The 18,710-nt window shown below is 36.9% G+C and overlaps 3 protein-coding genes and 1 pseudogene across 4 annotated transcripts; 1 reads left to right on the forward strand and 3 right to left on the reverse strand.

Annotated features, from left to right (window-relative positions):
• Positions 1-250: 250 nt before the first annotated feature.
• Positions 251-7,006, reverse strand: CTEXP (kinase family with ARM repeat domain-containing protein). The gene is made up of 21 exons (XM_089630776.1): positions 6,764-7,006; positions 5,960-6,058; positions 5,677-5,828; positions 5,431-5,503; positions 5,171-5,293; positions 4,806-4,914; positions 4,503-4,582; positions 4,238-4,319; positions 3,903-4,042; positions 3,700-3,810; positions 3,454-3,570; positions 3,258-3,347; positions 3,101-3,154; positions 2,676-2,750; positions 2,412-2,487; positions 2,205-2,304; positions 1,955-2,024; positions 1,752-1,816; positions 1,494-1,603; positions 1,153-1,401; positions 251-732 (listed from the first exon to the last, which is right to left on the reverse strand). Exons 1-21 carry the CDS (start codon positions 6,887-6,889, stop codon positions 452-454), a joined length of 2,382 nt encoding a protein of 793 aa, XP_089486902.1. The 5' UTR covers positions 6,890-7,006; the 3' UTR covers positions 251-451.
• Positions 7,007-7,785: 779 nt separating this feature from the next.
• Positions 7,786-10,127, reverse strand: LOC149382513 (putative U3 small nucleolar RNA-associated protein 11; annotated as a pseudogene). Its single transcript, XR_016293790.1, has 9 exons — positions 10,050-10,127; positions 9,712-9,806; positions 9,510-9,600; positions 9,322-9,413; positions 9,122-9,213; positions 8,960-9,041; positions 8,305-8,388; positions 8,114-8,213; positions 7,786-8,030 (listed from the first exon to the last, which is right to left on the reverse strand). The product of XR_016293790.1 is annotated as a putative U3 small nucleolar RNA-associated protein 11 (transcript).
• A 174-nt stretch (positions 10,128-10,301) lies between these two features.
• On the forward strand, positions 10,302-12,976 carry ABCI13 (non-intrinsic ABC protein 11). The gene is made up of 10 exons (XM_089629873.1): positions 10,302-10,646; positions 10,791-10,919; positions 11,170-11,265; positions 11,372-11,449; positions 11,546-11,607; positions 11,683-11,758; positions 11,914-12,021; positions 12,098-12,273; positions 12,355-12,439; positions 12,531-12,976. The coding sequence occupies exons 1-10, from the start codon at positions 10,446-10,448 to the stop codon at positions 12,567-12,569; spliced, it is 1,050 nt and encodes a 349-aa protein (XP_089485999.1). The 5' UTR covers positions 10,302-10,445; the 3' UTR covers positions 12,570-12,976.
• A 46-nt stretch (positions 12,977-13,022) lies between these two features.
• On the reverse strand, positions 13,023-15,808 carry CLV2 (Leucine-rich repeat (LRR) family protein). The gene has a single exon (XM_089629874.1). It carries the CDS (start codon positions 15,507-15,509, stop codon positions 13,287-13,289), a length of 2,223 nt encoding a protein of 740 aa, XP_089486000.1. The 5' UTR covers positions 15,510-15,808; the 3' UTR covers positions 13,023-13,286.
• Positions 15,809-18,710: the final 2,902 nt, after the last annotated feature.

The following is an 18,710-nucleotide window of genomic DNA, read 5'->3' on the forward strand; positions in this document are numbered from 1 at the left end:
AAAATTAATTGGTTAACTTAAATGTTGAAGTTGTAGCTCACGGTACTGGGTACCTAAATGGACAAGATTGAAAATAAATATTGAAAGAAAAAAAAAACTCTCATTTCTTTTCAGTACGTTTGGTTCTATTCTTTTGAGGTTGACCATTACCACATCTTTTCAGTACACAATGGTTACATGGGAAAAAGGTCTCATAACAATTGAGTCCCTATTTATATCTTATAGATAACTGCTTGTTCGAGACCAAAAAAAAAGAAAGAAACAAACTAAATAAATAAGAGTAAAAGAATAATATTACAAATCAAATGATAATATAAAAGATTGTGAATACGTTCCTAGTGGCATCATCTGGCATAGACACCAGAAGGTGAAGAAAAAAAAAATCTACAGATTTTGAACTTTTTCAAACTGTTATCTTGTTCCTCTCTGTATGTAACATTCACATTCACATTCACATCCCAGAAGATGACCGATTTATCCTCTGCGCGCCCAGTTTTGGAGCGACGGGCTTAGCTCCTCTGCCTCGGCCCGCCGATAAGGGCTTTGCCCTCGACGTGGGCGCTGGGGCTGCAATGCTGGCCCACGGGTCGTCGTCGTCGATACTTGTAGCGGGCTTCAAGTTCAAAGGCTTCGATGCTGATCTTGGAGCTGGTGCGGCTATGGAGCCCCACAAATCATCATCCGCAGAGTCTTTGGCGGCTACGGCTGGATTTTTAGGCCGTATACTCGTAGCTATCGTTTTGAAAGTGGAATTAGGTCAATTAAGCATATCAGTAGACAATAGGGTTAGGCAACTTAATAATAATAAATAAATAAAAAAAAATTAATCGAGTCTATTTCCGAAACTCTAAAATCTAAAGAGACATGAACAAGGCTTGGGATACTAACTTAAGATGATGAAGTAGGAGAAAGTGAAAAACAGAACAAGTGACACCTTGATACGCTTATTAGGACAAATCAATAATAAAGGGACTATTTCGCTCAAAATAATTAGTTTAGTGACCAAAATGGCACTCGCATAATAGTTCAGAAACTATTTGCGCAAAAATGCCAACCTAATATATCTGACAAGATGGGCATTCTCCATCATTTTTTTATGGAAGAGTGTCAATCTGCAAAGTTTAAAATGTCATGATATATGAGTAGATATACCTGGTTGTTTCGGTGCCACAACTGGCCGTTTTTGGGCTTCGTGGATGTTTGAAAGTGCTTTGGCTGGTTTTGGCTCTTCAAGGGGTTCAATATCGTCCCAACCATCCTTGTTTTCTAGGTCTTCGATTCCATTCTCAATTTCTCCCCAGCCATCTGTCGATGTTGGCGAGTCAGGCACTGGGCGATCGTCAGCCAGGTCTGACTTGGAATTTACATGGGCTAGGGCTGTACTTGGAGTAGTATCCCTCACTGCGATTGTTGGAGGAAAAAAAACACTAGCGGATCAAAAAAAATAATGAACAGATACGACGTGGCCGTTGAAAAGTGTTGACGATGTGTACCAGAGTTCGCATTAGAAGTTGTAGAAGATAAGGGTGCACCAGTGTTCACAGGAGCAAGTGAAGCTTGATCAGAAGGTTTACCCTTGAGAGTCAACGAGCTCATAGCCCATCTGCTCGGTAATTAAGAATGCAACTTAATGATGAAGCTTAAAAGAAAGACTTGGTAAAAAGAATAGTATTAAGGTCACTGTATTTTCACCATACCAAAGAATAATATAAGGTCACTATACTTCAACATGAAATAATCGGAGCACTTACCCCAATAAACTGTCACTTCCTGGTATCGCCATTCCAACGCTAGCAGAGGTATCTCCTGAATTTGTCTGCAAACCACCGTAAAAAAAATACATCAAATAATATTTTTAAAGTAACAAAATTCCATTTAAATGACTAGCAATAAACTATTAAAAACCAACAGAGAACTGCATTAAAATTCAAAGGCATAAAGATTAAAAGCACACCTTCTCATGGTATTGTTTCACCAGTAGCAAAAATTGTTCAACTGCTTGAAATGCTTTTGATCGAACATCACTGTTTCCAGAAATGGTTAAAAATTAAAATATCGCAAGGAAGAGTCATAACATATAAGCTCTCAAAAACAAGTATACTATGTAATCTTAGCAAGTGATAACATGCAACAGCAACAAATAAGAATTAAATAATGTATGAACCAGTCAGTCTAGAACCGCATATAACGTGAGAACTATTTACCTGTCAGGATCAATAGTAAGTACAACAACATTTGGGAGAATCCGCGTAGCAATCTCTTGGACATCGTAATACGAACTGGTGGCACATAAAGCCATAACCCCTGCAAAAAACAACATTACTTGGTTGGCAAAGTAACTCATTGCTATAAATAATTGTGTCAAGTCAGGATGAAAAACGTCTAAAGGTAGACTGATAAAATTCAGATACCTGCTCCCCTGGCTGGTGAAAATGTATCTCGCAAAGCACGGACAGTAAATGCATTAATCAAAACTCTCTTCCGTGTCTGCATCATAAAATTTAAATGAGCCATCATTCTCTCTCTCTCTCTCTCACACATGTACATATTTATATTCAAGGAAGTGTTTCTGAAATTCGGGAACAATTAAAAACCAAGATTTTGATAATAAAAAAATTTGGGGTTCATAGATTATTCATTAGAAGAAGTTGAACTAGGAAATTGCTGATACTGACCCCATCATCCAAGTAGCTTGCAATGTTACCCAACAATATAGTTGTGTTGGTTCTAATTGCTGGCTCTTCATCAACCTGCATGCTTTACAGATATTAATAACACGAAGAGAAAGAAAAAAAAAATACATATAATAAATCACCTTCTCCAACTACAGTGAAAAACCAAAGCTAAAATATTTTCTGAATAACTTTCAAATAATCTATAATATGGTTAATGCTTTTAAAAAAAATAATTAATAACATTATGGTTAATGATAAGAATGTAAAATGTGTGTCTAGACAAGTGATGTCAGCCCAGTGGTCAGCACCTCTTCCAACACCCGAAAAGGTTGTCGGTTTGAGTCATGAAAGTCTAATGAAAAAATGTGTTCCAAAACAAAATTGGTACAGATACAGCATGGCCAGAAGAATAGTTAAAGCCTTACCTGTAATTTTGAAAGATATTTCAATAAGGACCCTGACAAGGTACGTCGAGATAGCTGCAATGGCACAGGTCAGATTAGCAAAAGGCGACAAATAGCAATGTAACCTAAAACAAGGACTTATAACGAATAAAGAAGCACATTGTTGTTATCCACACACCTTTGGGGCAAGAATAAGCATAGATTTAAGAGTCAACTCCCGGAGAAAAGCAGAAGTATCAGAGAACCCAGTTGCCACATGAGTGTAAACCTGGTCAAAACAATTTAAACGAAGTTAAAAATAATGCATCAAGAAGCCCAATTCAAAATTTCTAAATCAATAGAAGATGTGAATATATTTATGATGGACTCCATACTTGCTCATCAACCACTTGAGCTGATAAAGCTTCTCCAAACTGATCTATGTGTTGTAGTAGACCAACTCTAATTGCTCGGTCATTGGAGGCAAAGAGTTTTACAACTGTAGGAAGTACCTAGCAGATCAAAGAACAAGATTGTCTAATATAAATACTGTGCAAGAAGGAGAACCGGTAACAACCTAATAGACAATTATTAAAAAATTAACGAGAAACTGGGAATATCATAGCTTATAAGTCTGATACCTTCACGGTAAATTCATCTGTTGAAAGCCAAGAACCCATTTTTAGTAAAGCAGTCAAAGCAGGAGCAGCAGCTGAACCAAATTCAAGAGCGGAAGCTAATAAAGGAAGCAACTGCATAAACAAGAGATAAAATTACAAATTAAGAATCCTAAACAAGTACAGCCTTCGATTAAAAAAATTCAGATGAAACCATCAATCCACACCTTCTTTAATACAATCTCGCGAGGAAGCTGCTCTGCCAAATTTGGAAGCTTGCGGAAAAATGTATCTTTCTCCACACTATCTTTCAAGTTTAAGATCTCCATGAAATGTATAGTATCCACCAACTTATTCTGGAAATATTCTAATATCCGAATACAGCACTTTAGTAAAAAAATACCACAATAAATGGCAGAAATTAGCATATATGACCAAAGGGTCTTACACACACGGACATGTGCGAAAAATGTGATGGACTATCAACTAAAGGAGGATTTCTCAGGATTAAAAATTTTCAAATACTGTATATAACTTAATCCAGTAAAAAACGTAATCTCACCGCCATTTTCTAAGAGCTTCAACGTATTCAACCTGCGAGAAGGCATGGAACTCAAGAGCCGCTGATAATCTGGAAGCAGAGACTGTGAGACAAGAAAATAGACAGAGCCAAATGAAATACTGTTGGGATTCGAATAGAAAATTCCCGTGTATCTTAACTAAAATGCAGTAATTGATTGAGACGAGATCAATAGGAACAAAAAAAAACCTTGTTACTGGAATAATAATTTCTCTTTACTAGATATCCCATAAGATATTTTGCTAACCTTTGGGATGGAAGCGGTATTTCGCAGTTCTTCTGTTTTGCTTAGCTTTGCACCAGAGAAAAGTTCATAGATAAGACATCCTATCAACAACATGACAACAACAAATAGATTACATTGGATAGGAAACAAGAAAAATCTCAATATCATCCTTGAATAAAAGATAGAAAATCAAATCCAGTCCAAATGGGACAAAAACCATAAATAGTGTTTTTTCGACTATGTTAGGAAATCATCAAAGTCCAATAGTAATATTGTGTATTCATTTATAATATACTGCCAGTAACAACGAAATGCTATACTCACCAAATCCCCACGAATCAGTGGCCCATGGAGGAGATTTTCTGATTGCTGCCCAGTCAGAATTTGACAACTCCATTGATTTGTATTGAGCTCCAACAAGCCATGCATATTGCTGAATGCATGATAACCACTCGTCAGAAACAAATAAAACCTCCAAAACGACGGTGGTCCTTCATAGATATTTTGCAAAGAAGTATTTTTTATATATATTTATAATAGAAACTTCACCACGACTCAAACCGGTGCGGGTGGATGTTCTTTTGTCCAAGTGAATATTTTTCAAAAAGAAACGCTCACAAGATAAATACACACCCCAGAAAATGGCAACAAAAAATAACATTATCAGACCAAATGTAAAATGTTCTTACCAGCAGCGGTCCAGAAGAGGCATCATTGTTCCCATCAAATTCTGATAAAACATCAAACGCATGCAGCTTCCAGTCCAAAGTTTGTGTCACAACAACGCTGTCTAAACAAACATTACCATGTACCTGTGATCAACAAAATTAGTCAAAGGGGAGAATTAAAACTGATTTATTCTTGTGTCAAAGAGAGTGAGAAGAATATTAAGGACAGAAGTGGACTGGAAAACGGAGTAATAATCATAGTATGCATAAAATATACTTACAAGTTTGCAATCATTATTCAAGAAGCTAACAGCTTTAGCGATCTGGTTTAGTCCCCATGCAAAATACTCATCCCTGTAAACAAAGTGTCATAAGCTATCATCATAGTCCCTTCATCTAAAAAAAATATCATAATAAGCTATCCGCTGATGTGGAAACTAAGGACGCGTTTTAGGCACAGAGAGACACACATAACACACAAAAATAAAAATGCAACCTCTGTATTTGATCAAGAAATCAATATATACCTCTGTGCCCCTTCTAAGCCCAGTTCTTTGATCTTTTCCGATAATGGCACAACAGGCTCTGTGACAATGTATATTGTAATCTTTGTGCCAGAGCCATCAACAGTTTCAGTCTCAGTGCTGTGAAGAAATGATAGAATATTTGGATGTCTGACCTATAATAACAAAGGTCAGAACAACAATATCAACCCCGTATGGAACTAAGTATTTATGAATTAATTCCAGGTTAGAGTTCACAATGAAAGTTTGAGAGGTTACTTAACGAATAGCCATAAGTAAAACTTACAGTTCGAAGCCGTTTTACGCCATTTCGTCCAGCAGCTAAATGCCCATCCTGGCCATTACTACCAGAGAGAGAAAATAAAGATACTGGTGACCCATCATCCTGAAAATCAAGTCAGAACTGAACGTTTATATACATAATGAGATCAAACGTTATACACAAGCTAACAGAATCCGGAAAATCATTTCAGATCAGATGACTAAAGTCTCAGAAGCTAACTAATCGTAAATATTAGTATATTACAAAACTAAGGCTTCCTGGTTTCGTCAATCAATCAGGCTCACCTTCTTGAATTATATATATGTATATATCACCCTCCAACGATGTATCGTCAACAGTTAGGAAGCCACATAAAAATAATAAAATTCCATCAACCATGATCATTTCATACAGAATCCCCATCCCAAATTACTATAAACATACGTAAAAGTTGCTAAATCAAGACTAAAACGCATGTTGATCTCAACTTTGAGCCGTATTGAACTAAAAACAAAAAGATAAACACGTTCGCTTCAGCTAAGTCTTCCAATACATTGCACATCAAGAAGGGAATAAAACAAAACAAAAAAACGAATCAGCAGCCTAAGTACAATCACGAGATCCACCGATTCTCATACAACGCACGATCTCCATGAACTTCCAGAATCAAGCTCCACATCAAATCCTCCACCTTAAAATCTACGATGATAACTCGGATTCGACGAACAAGCACTCATTCCTAACCCGAATCGTCAAGTGATTCTAACAATCCATCGAATCTAACCAAAACAGAACGGAATGAGATCGATCGAAGAGCGAATGAAATACCTTGGAAGTGGCGCGAAAGTGTGTCCAAGAGCCCCAAGCGGAAGCGTAAGGCTCTCCGATGTTGTACGGTAGATCTTTGGGTCCGGTTCCCGATCCGGCCACCACTCCTTTCAAGAACTTGAACATCTTCTCTCTCTCCTGTATTTTCTTTTTCTTTTTCCCGACTGAATTACAGCGAGAGAGTGGAAGAGAGAAGGAACGGAAACAGGGAAGGAAAAAAATGGGATGAACGAAATCAGTAAAGAATGTATTTAACGTGATATTGCACTTTGGTCCCTCAAAATTACAATTTATTTTTCAAGTCAGTGAGGTTAACTTTACAATTCTATAATACGACAGTGCGTTTTTCAGGTAATGAAATTAAAAAAAGAAACGACAAAATTTTGGAAGAATGCAAAATAAAATGTCATATTTTTCAGGATTTATTCTTTTTTTTTTGTTGCCACGTCCTTTTAAGTGTGTCTTTTACTAAAAAAATATCTGAAATTTAGTGATTTTCGGGGTAAAATAATGTTGAAATTTAAGTCAAAATCGGCCCTTTTTTATTTTAGAATTTTCATAGAAAATCGATGAAATTAGAAACCCCCAATTAAAAATTAAAATCGGTATTTCAAAATTCACATCAGCAATTTTACTTTGATAAAATTGAACACCTGCATTTTCATCATTGTTGTCAACAGGTTAAATAATAAGCACGTCGATTTATTATCTTATGCAAAATTCTTTGTATAGTGTAATTGAATGAATAAAAAAAAATTGAGTCATGGACAAAAATAATTTGCTCAATAACCAAAAAAAAAAAAAAAAAATCCTAAAATCTTCAATAAATTAGTTATGCCCACACAGCTATAGAGTTGACATTTTCATCGAGTCATTCAAATTTCAAAGTATAATACGATTGGCATCAAGACACTAATTAATGCTCAACGTAGAGTAAACTCTTTGCTTCAGCTTTTGATGTAAAACAATCTTATATCAAACCGCTCTTTCATTGAAAAAAAAAAATTAATAATAAAAAGAAAGAAAAGGAAAATGTCTGTATTAGTAATTTAGTATTACTTCAAAAGTACGAGTTGTCAAAGCCGGTAAGGACTTCATTAACAACCAATAGTCCAATTAGCAAGTTCAAAGCATTAAAGCAAAATTGAGTACACAACAGTTGATTTCGAATTCATCATCTTTTCCGCTCGGCACGCCACTTATAAACCGGATCAGATGTCGGAGTTACAATCTCGTCCTCGCGAAGTTTACGCTTTCGACACTTTTTCTGCAAGTATAAAAAAACACACACAGAACGGTGTATGGGTTTTTTTTCGACCTTATGAAGGAGTAAAGCACAACTATCAATACCTGTAATTCCTTCTGCAATGACATCGCATTGTAAATTTTCTCCAAATCGTTGGCTCTATTTCTTCTCGCCTCAAGCTCTCTGTATGAAGAAACTGTTTTCCTACTCACGCAAGTAAATATCAATATGTTTTTAACTAATAATTTTTTTTCTTACCAGAAATAACAACGTTATGTTGGACGATTCTTAATACCTTTTTATTTTCTCAGGAAGGTTTGCGGACAAGGGCAGTTTTTCGCAACTTGAAGAACGTGACTTGAGTTCCTAGGCCTCCGCTCTGCAATAATTTATTGAAGAATCAGAAACCAAATATTTCATAGAATTTAGTGAAGATAATGTCAGATTGAGCACGGTGAACGTTGAGTGTAGACAATGAAAAGGGTATGAGTGTAGATAATGAAAGCACCGAGAAGGAAAAGAAAAATCAAGCTAATGAAACCATGTACAGAAAGGGATATTGAAATCAACAAGATCATTTTATTTACACATATTATCCAAAAGGGATAATCGAAAGAAAAAAAAAAACTCTATAGTTTGATAAGAACCTTTGAAATTCATTGATAAAATTCGATACAATATACAGAAGATAATCACAATAACTTCCTAATTTTTCCCTTTATATTCATGTCTTAATCCAACTTAATTCTATCCAATTATACACTAAGGCATCAATTATCACAATAACCCCAGTACATAACATCTTATCATAATGTTGAACCAAAAGCAAAATCTACGTCGAGCGTTCAAGGATGGTGGCAAAATTAAGTTCAGGATTTCGACAAAAACAATGAGAAGAGAAACGAGAAAGAGAGAGAGAGAGAGAAGAAAGAGAGAGATAGAGATCGAACCGGTCTTCTGCAAAGTAAACATGTGTGTTTAATGGCCGGTTATCGAGTTGATGTAGTGTGGCAGTCAGCTTTTCAATTTTCTGCACACACAAAATAAACAAAATAATCACAAACCAACCCAAAGACTTTTTCTATATTGCAAGAGACTTCAAGAAAAGTACTTTTTCTCACTCTGCACTTTCTGAAGAACATATCCCATGTCTTGGGTCTTCATGAGCATAAGCTCATCCGCGGTGTATTTGCTTCCCTCGCCCCTTTTTTACATTAAAAAAAACACACACACACACACAAATGTCAATCACAAAGCCAAAAGCATTCCATTTTATCCAAACCCAAAACGAGGAGACAGAGCGATGAATTACTTCGTTCTATGGACTCCGTTAACAGTTCGCGAATTGATCATCTTGAAGTAGAACTCGTCGGGGTTTCTAAACGCCACTTTCTCTTTAAGCCTCTACAGATTAAAACAAAATTAAATACATGGCAAAATATATTATATCGGTAACTAGCAAATTCAATCCAACAACTAAAGCTTTTCGATTTTTTTTACTCGTATAGTCTCTTCCTTCTTGTGGAATACTTTTGCTCGCTCGACATAGTCCTTGTGTTTCTCGAGAATCCCGAATTTTTTCCTCGATTCTCTGAGCCGAAAGAAACAGACTAAAAAAACTATGATTATACAGTACTAACACAATTATATGAAGAATATATACATCAATTAGAGCATGATAAAAAGAAACCAGGTCACTCACGGTTGGGCTCTTTCCTTGTGAGCTCTTCTACTCACAGCGTTTCTAAGTGACGACATTTTGTTTTGCTAATTAAAACCAAAATCTCCACAATTTCTCTGAAACAAAATTTTTTTTTGTTAACAAACAAGCTTAAAGTCCCATTCGATTAAAAACTCTCAAGTATATAAAAATGCCGGTGAAATAAGTAAAATCGCTCAGTCTTTTTTCTCTTTTCAGCTCAACAAGAGTATGCTCTATAGTATACACAATCGAAGTTGAATCAAGAAGCAAAGCGACTGAAAACAAGAGTTATTATAAGATTCTCAAAAACAAAAATGATAAATCTGCAAGGATTTTACCTCTTTTTTGTTTTAGGCTTTCGCTTAATCAACGGCCGGTCTCTGTTGAAGAACGAACTTGGGCTCTCTCTGCAACTTGGGCTCGTTCTCTTTAAATAGGGGTGGAATCATAAATAAGAAATAACACAAGGATATAAAAGGAAATAAGTTTTTTATTTTCTTCTAAATATTAATTATTTTATTCGGGTAAAACTAAAAAGATGTAGAACTACGAAGGTATATATATATTAAATAAATTAAGTAAAAGGATCTTCAAAGCGCTCGTCTTTTCTTCTCAAAGCATCGGAGAAGAAGCAGTGAAAAACTACGAATCTCAGTAGCCAGAAGTAAAAGTCTTTAATTTCCGAGAAGTCCTTTGACTGTTCGATATTTCTAGTTACTTCTTGGTCGGAAACCATGGTCTCGTTATCGGGTTCGACCGTATACCCAGTGATAGCGTCTCGTGAAGCTTTTCGACCTGTTAGGGTTTTAAGAACGATGCTTTGTCAGAGTGATAGCAATTACAAGCAGAGAATAGAGAAAAACAAAATCATATGTTCCTGTTTGGCTTCACCGCATGATCTGAGGAACGACGAGTCGCTCAAGACCAGCTTCAATGTAAGAAAACATCTTCACGACCAATCTCCTTTTTTTTTTGGCAATTCGAATGCATTAGGTTCATTCGCAGTTTTGCTGTGAATGTATTTTGTTTGAACTAGTGTACTTTCTATCTTTTTTGGCTGACAATGATTGTCTCGTTAGAATTTAGCCAAACCCGAGGGTTTGAACAGAGTTCGAGAGGCCTTGGATGATTCGGATGTTCTGATCGAATGCAGAGATTTGCACAAATCATTTGGAGAGAAGCAAATATTGAGAGGTGTGAGCTTCAAGGTGAATTTAAGTTGTATATGTTTATTCTTTTTCCGAGTTTTTTTCTTTTTCCGAGTTATTTTTGTTTCAATGGAAGTGACTAAGAAACCGCTATGATTTGAATTTCTGGGTTGTTAAAGGAAGTTTTGACGACTAAGTTCTTGAGCCAACACTTAGTAGCATAGTTGGTATATCTGCGTATCGACTTGGGTTTCATATCTTGCTTATTTTTTTGTTGAATGAATCTTCTTATTTTTGCTCTCTCGTATAGATTAGATATGGTGAGGCTGTTGGAATAATTGGGCCTTCGGGTACAGGAAAATCGACGGTTCTGAAGATTATTGCTGGACTCTTATACCCAGACAAGGTAGGTAAAATCGATTCGAGTTTCCCAAAATTCCAATGGTTGAAGTGATTTATTTTCAAGTCTCGACATAGTAAATTTATCAATATGTGTATTGTTCGATATATAGGGAGAGGTTTACATCCGAGGTAAAAAGAGAGTTGGTTTGATCAGCGATGAGGAGATATCTGGTTTACGAATTGGACTGGTAGAATTCGATTACGAATCTTTAAATTGTCAAAGCTCTCATTAATTTTTAGCTTGAGAATCTTTTTCTCTTACTGGCTTTTGTGTAACTCAACAGGTATTCCAGAGTGCTGCTCTGTTTGACTCTCTTACAGTTCGTGAGAACGTTGGTTTCCTTCTGTAAGAAAAGTATTTTTAAACTCTTAACGCATCTTATCAACCTCATAGAAGCTTAGATAACATTGTTAATTACAGGTATGAAAACTCCAATTTGTCTGACGATCAAATTTCGAAACTTGTGACGAAATCCTTGGCTGCTGTTGGATTACAGGTGAAGCTTTAAAATTGACTATTTCGAAAAAATTTATAAACTTGCCGCATTGTTTGGCAGATAACTATCTGATTTATATTTGCGGTTCTGCACTATTTCACGGATTTGATTTATTGTTTGTTCATTATTTCTCCTGCAATTTGATTTTACATCAGGGAGTTGAGGATCGTATGCCTTCGGAGTTGTCTGGTGGAATGAAAAAGCGAGTTGCTTTAGCCCGGTCCATAATCTGTGACACTACAAAGGAATCAATAGAACCAGAGGTATGGTCATCTACTCTAAAAATGGTAAAAAAAATTAACTTCCCCCAGCGTAATTACATTTAAACCCTTGAAACAGGTTCTTTTGTATGATGAACCTACGGCTGGGCTTGATCCTATTGCATCTACTGTGGTCGAAGATCTCATCAGATCGGTCCATGTGAAAGGTGAAGATGCGGTCGGAGAACCCGGTAACATTTCTTCATATGTGGTTGTTACACACCAACACAGCACCATCAGAAGAGCCGTTGATAGGTTAGGCTTCGCTCTTTTTCCTTGTCTGCTGTTTATTCGAACCGTTCCCAACACAAACTGACTTCTCGCTGTACATATTAGGTTAATATTTCTGTCTGAAGGGAAGGTTGTTTGGGAAGGGATGACTCAGGAATTCACAACGTCCACCGATCCAATTGTTCGACAGGTAAAATATAAGATAAAGTGCCAATCTCTAGTAATTGTTTTAATCCTATTTCAAGCAATCGTGTAAGTTTTCTTTTCATTGGTTATTTCAGTTTGCGACTGGGAGTTTGGATGGCCCAATCAAATACTAACACGCAGAGACCAATTTGAATAAGATTGAAATTGATTGGTATGGAGTTCCCTGAAAAAGAATGCTTGGGAATCAGTACGAGTCCTGTTATTTTCCTGGCCCATAGTGAAATTTTAGCTAGCCATTGGAGCCCGTAAACAAGATTGTGATCTTCACATAGAAATCATACTTTTGGATTACAATTTAGGAAGATCTGGGATCAACATTGTAAGTTTAGGAACTGTAGAATTATTTAACATTTGGATACGCATAAGCCAATTTATTTTAGCTACTTTCATCTCTCTAGTAGAATTCCAATTCCAGACAAATGAATTTAGGCACTTTTTTCTGTCACGATGAAGAATATGGTTGACCCAATTACTGTCATCAGAATGAAAGCCACTGTCAAAGAACTGCAACATTGAATAATCGCATTCGTAGTTACCGCACAGATCGCCATTTGAAATCTCTCGTACAGGATCCATAATTATAAACAGGTCCGGATTGTGAAGCATAAGCCGTGTTAAGAACTCTATTATAACATACCGTGGTTACATTCCTTCACAATGTGTTTATGAAGTTCACATGGACAACTAGTTTAGGCAAAATTTTCAGAAACAAATTCCAAAATCAGGAGGCTCAAACTTTGAGCTATAGCAAGAAAAAAAAAACCATTGCTTGTTACAAGTTACAACACTAGTAAGTAAATATATATACATCCCTCGTAATTCTCGTCTTCTCATTCACAATCGGACTTGTGTCCGGTGATGTAGCTTCTCGCTCGAGCGGAGCAAAACATAGCGAGAATTCCGAAGTAGAAGCTAACAAAAGTGCTCAAACAGTAAACCCAAACTGAAATCAGACCCTCGACATTTTCCTCTTCAAACCCTTTCCCCGGAACCAAAGGAAGGCCATCGCGGTCACACCCTCCATCAGAGGTTTCAACACACAATTCGGGATTCCCGGCAAACGCCCCGGGGAATCTCCAATAACCTTGTCTCTTCGGAACAAAGCCAGAGAAACAATTATACGAAAGATTCAGAAGGGTTAGATCACCGAGGCTCGAAATATTTCCCGGTATGTGACCTGAGAAAGAGTTGTGAGACAAATCCAAAGCTTTCAAGCTCTTCATCTTCTCAAAGCTCGGGACTTGACCACTCAGGAAGTTGTGAGACAGATTCAAGTACTCTAAACCGAGAAGTCCAAACAGACCCGCTGGGATTGATCCTCGTAGAAAATTACCTGAGACATCGATTCCTACAACCGAGGATAGAGCGTAGCTGAAGTGAAGCTCACTGATTCCGGCGATAAAGATCGAAACTTTAGTGTCCAAATCTCGCGTTGTGACAATCGGCTCTTTCGGGGCTTCTCCAAAGTCCCCTCTTTTATTGAGGCTGAGGCTTACGTTGAAGTTACCGCCGTCGGGTATGAAACCCGAGAACTTGTTCCGCGACAAGTCCATCATTTGGATCCTCTCGAACGTGAAAATCCAGTTTGGAAGAGTTCCGTTGAAGGAGTTCCGAGCGAGGGAGAGATACCTGAGGCTCTTCCACTTGGTGATCGCGTCGTTCAGATTCCCTGAGAGATTGTTGGATCCGAAATCCACCACTTCTAGAGATTTACACCCGGCCAGAGTCAATGGGATCTCGCCGGAGATCATGTTGTTGCTTATGTCGAGGATCTTCAGGCTGTCCAAGGCGTCGAGTTCCGGCTGAATCTCGCCGGAGAGAGTGTTGTCGTTGAGCTTCAGTGCCAGAAGCTGAAAACACCCCACGATGTTCAGCGGTATTTGGCCAGACAGCGAGTTGTGTGAGAGATCGATGACTTGGAGGTAAGTCAGGTTCCCAATCCTCGCCGGAATGTCACCGGAGAGGAGGTTGTGGGAGAGAAACAACGCCTGAAGAGTCTTCAGCTCCGTGATCTTCAGAGGAATTTCGCCGGAGAAGCGGTTGTGAGAGAGGTCGAGAAGAAGAAGCCCCGACTTGTCTGTTGTCACTGCGATCCTGCTCGGAAGAGGACCCGAAAACTCGTTGTGGCTCAAATCCAACATGAAAAGCTTCTCCGAAAACACGAGCCTGGGCGGAATCTCGAAAGTCAAGTGATTGAACGAGAGATTCAAATGACTCAAAACCTTCAGCGAAGCGATACACGTCGGTAATCCACCAACGATTGAATTGTTAGCCAAGTTCAGAACACTGAGAGACCGAGCCGAGGCCGATAAACAAGGCAAAGTACCCGAGAACCGATTGGACTCGAGGTTGAGAAACACTAGAGGCTGGCGAAAATCGGGAAGATCCCCAAATAACAAATTGTTGCCGAGATCCAAATGGGTCAGAGACTCCAAGTGCAACAGCTTCCGAGGAATCTCACCACGGAACGAGTTGTAACCAAGATCAAGTCTTTCCAACTCAGTCGAGAAATTACCAAGCCACCATGGAATGAGACCACCCAAATCCTTGTTCCCACTCAACACAAGCTCTCTCAGCTGAATAAGCCTAGCTATTGACTCGGGAAAAACACCACGGAACCTGTTATGGCTGAGATCGAGGCTTCTGAGACTCACTAGGCTACCGAGACAAGAAGGGATCGGAGAAGCGAAGCTGTTGCGTGACAGAACAAGAACTCGAAGGAGAGAGAGTCTGCAAAAATTGGGGTGAATTTGACCAGACAAGTTCATGTTCGTCAAGTTGATTGAGACCACACGACCGGTCTGAACCTCACAGGTGACACCGGTCCAGTTGCTACAGTTAGAGCCGACCCAGCTCGACAAACCCCGGTTCGGGTCTTGAACCCATGACTTGAACAACAGGAGTGAGGCTTTGTCTTTTGGGTCTATATTTTCAGCAACAACAACAGACCCAAAAGAAGAAACCACAGAGCATAATAGTGAGAGTAAGAGTGGCACAAGACGTAATTTTCGAGCTTTGGAGGTGCAATGAAGTGAAACCCTTTTATTTCCCATCGAAGAAGAGCAAAAACAGTTCAGTGACAAACAAAAAATAAAAAATTAAAGCTTTGTATAAAAGTGTTTGAAAAGTGAACTCTCTGTAGTTTTCTGGAATAAAAAATTGAAGAAAAATGTAAAATTTCCAGGAATGAGTAGAGTAACAACCAAGAGATAACCAGACGACAAAAATAGGTATAAAAAATTACAGAGAGAGATAGAGTGAGTGAAGACGGAACTTACTGAAGAAGAAGAAGAAAAGGAAAGGAATGTGAGAGAGAATGTTGAGTGGAGAGAGAGAGAGAGAGAGAGTTGTGTTCTTTTCACTCAACAGACATTCTGTTTCTTTGTTGTGGGTTGAGTAAAGAGAATAATAATTGATTATCAAAAGACATTAAAGTAAAGCTTTAGAATCAAAATTATTCCCCCTCTCTCTCACACACACACTCAGCTGAGAGAAGAGAACAACACACGCTGTAAGTCATAGGATTGTTTATTTTTAAAAAAAATGTCAGATTGTTTTGTATACATTCTCTCTTTCACTTGGACATACAAAAAATATCACTCGGCGCGTATTCACGCGCTAACTTGGGCTGTCTATTTATGGGCTGTACACTACTTTGGGCTCATTCAATTCAATTCAAAATCAAAGTGGGAAAAATTCATAACTAACTCAAAACATGCGTCACTTTTCATATTTCACCCATATTTTCAAAATATTTAACCATTTTTCTTTTTTTTCGGAAATCTGATCAATAATTATTGAAATCTGATAAAAAAATTATTGAAATCTGATCAATAGTTATTGAAATATGATCAACTAGTGAAATATGATTAACTAGTTATTGAAATCCGATAAACAACTATTGAAATATGGTTAACTGTTATTGAAATTTGATTAAATGTTATTGAAAACGATTATTTATGAAAATTAAAAGGTTCAGCGGCTAATATTGAAAAAAGCTACGAAAAACAGTTACTTTCAACTATTTTCACAATCAAAGTCAACGCACACCGGATGTATTCATATTGTCACTCTAGTTCTCAGGATCCAACAAAATAACCGTACAACATGTTCGAATAATCTTACGAGGGACAAGAAAATCGAGACTCATAGACTAATTTTTCTCTTCTCTCTTCAAGTACGAAAATAAATCTTCAAAGCCATAAATTCAAAGGAAAAATGATGAGTAGTTGTAGAGATAATTGGCGGCGACGAACTCATCTCAATCGTTGCGAATGGGAACGAGGAGGATCCACTTCCTTCCCCTGACCTCGTGCACGCTCTCATCGCCCATTAACCCCGCAATAAATGGATTATATAATAACCATAATTACGACCAAGAAACCTAAAAAGCAAAAAAGTAATTGTTAGATTACCTAAACAAAAATTTACATTTGGTTTCGTCACCACCTCCTCCACTGAGAATGCTTCCTTGTATCATAGCACCTTAAGCGACGACCTCGTCGGGGTTCACACTCTTGTTAGGCTCTTTGTCCTCAAAGTAGTCCTTGAGAAGCTGTTGGACCTTTAGGGATCTTAGTACTTCCATTGACGACGACGATCTCGTGAATTTGACTCTTCTCCAAGCCGGCGTCATACGTGGCCTTCTTCATGGGCCAATGGTCATCCTGAACAAGTCGTTGTTCAGCTCTTCAAAACGGGTTCACGTAAGAGACTCCAACAAGTCGATGACGTCGAAGAGGGACTCGATCTCTAGATCAAACATTAATAATATCAATTTTGGAAACATGCTTAATTAATTTTTTAATATTAATAACATTTTTAACAATATCATTAATGCTTAATTATAATATTAAAGACGTTTTTAATAAATTATTTTGTTATAAAAATTATCTTGATGATCCTGGTGTAACCACTGTTGCGCTTGCTGCAGCATTCGAGAACCTCGGCGAAGAGGGCTTGTACGATCTGCTTTTCGTAGACGTAGCCGAGGGCTTGTTTGCGCTTGTGGAGGTAGCCGTTCTTGTCAAGGGTAATCATCTTGTTGACAAACTTCCTCATCGCGTCTTTATCCTCTCGTGCTTCAGCAGCTGCGTCACCAGCTCTCGCCAATAAGATTCATTACTATTTTTAAAATTAGTTGGAAAAAGTAATTTAAGAGTTTACAATATTTGTTATTCTTGTAAATAAAATGACAATTAATCCCTAAAAAATAGCTAATCAATTATAAATGTCTTATTTCAACGCTATACTAATTTATTTCCTGTTTTATAAAGATCATTTATTTTGAAAAGCCCACTTGTGGGGTAATTAAATAACAATAAACACAACATTTTTTTTTTTTTATTGTTGGGAAACAACGTTATTTGTATATGGAAAAATAACACATATCATGTGATTAAGTGAAATATCGAGTTAAACTTTTTTTCAAAAATGTCGAGTTCATATCATATGTTTAACTAAAATGACAAAATGATACCATGAAATGGATAACACTGTTATAAATCTCCATTTGATTGATATTAACTCTTATCTAAGAATAATCAAATCAAATCCAAACCAGTACTCTAACTTTCGAATTCATAATTTTGAAATTAAAAATAACCTTAAATCGAAATTAAATAATAAAATTCATATCTTCTGATAAATGATTTCATTCCGTGTTCGAATTACAACTCCGAATCCTGAATTCTCTATTCGAATTTGTAATTTTGATGACTATCAACTATCGATTTTTACCCACTGTCTCTTTCTGTTTTCTCCACGATTAAGATTCTAATGTTTTTTTTTTCGTTTTTAAATAAATTACATATATGGCGCGAATGAATAAAGATAATTGATATTTACATATAAATATTATAGTCAACGTCAATGAAAAGAAGATTCTTGACATTGTTATTCTTTTCAAGATATAATTTCGTTATTTTAGTTAAACAGAAAATATGAATTCGATATTTTTTAAAACACGTAATGTTTGCATGTCGTTTTCCCTTTGTATACTGAACAAAGAATACAATTTAGTAATTGATTTATTTATTTTACCAAGTACACGATTAAAGGTGAACTTGGATCGCCTAATAATTGCAACATGTTAATTTTTTTTTAAAAATAATTGCAACATGTTAATTTTTTAATTTTTTTTTAAATAATTGCAACATGTTAATTATTTCTATATTCCACATAAACATACAAAATCGAAAATAGGATTCCCTATTTTGAATTTTCATTCTGATCCACAACTTTTAATAGACAGA

The sequence above is a fragment of the Urtica dioica genome, chromosome 11, assembly GCF_054948205.1.
Source record: "Urtica dioica subsp. dioica isolate 48M chromosome 11, U.dioica_male_clone48M_v1_H2, whole genome shotgun sequence".
Taxonomy (NCBI): domain Eukaryota; kingdom Viridiplantae; phylum Streptophyta; class Magnoliopsida; order Rosales; family Urticaceae; genus Urtica; species Urtica dioica.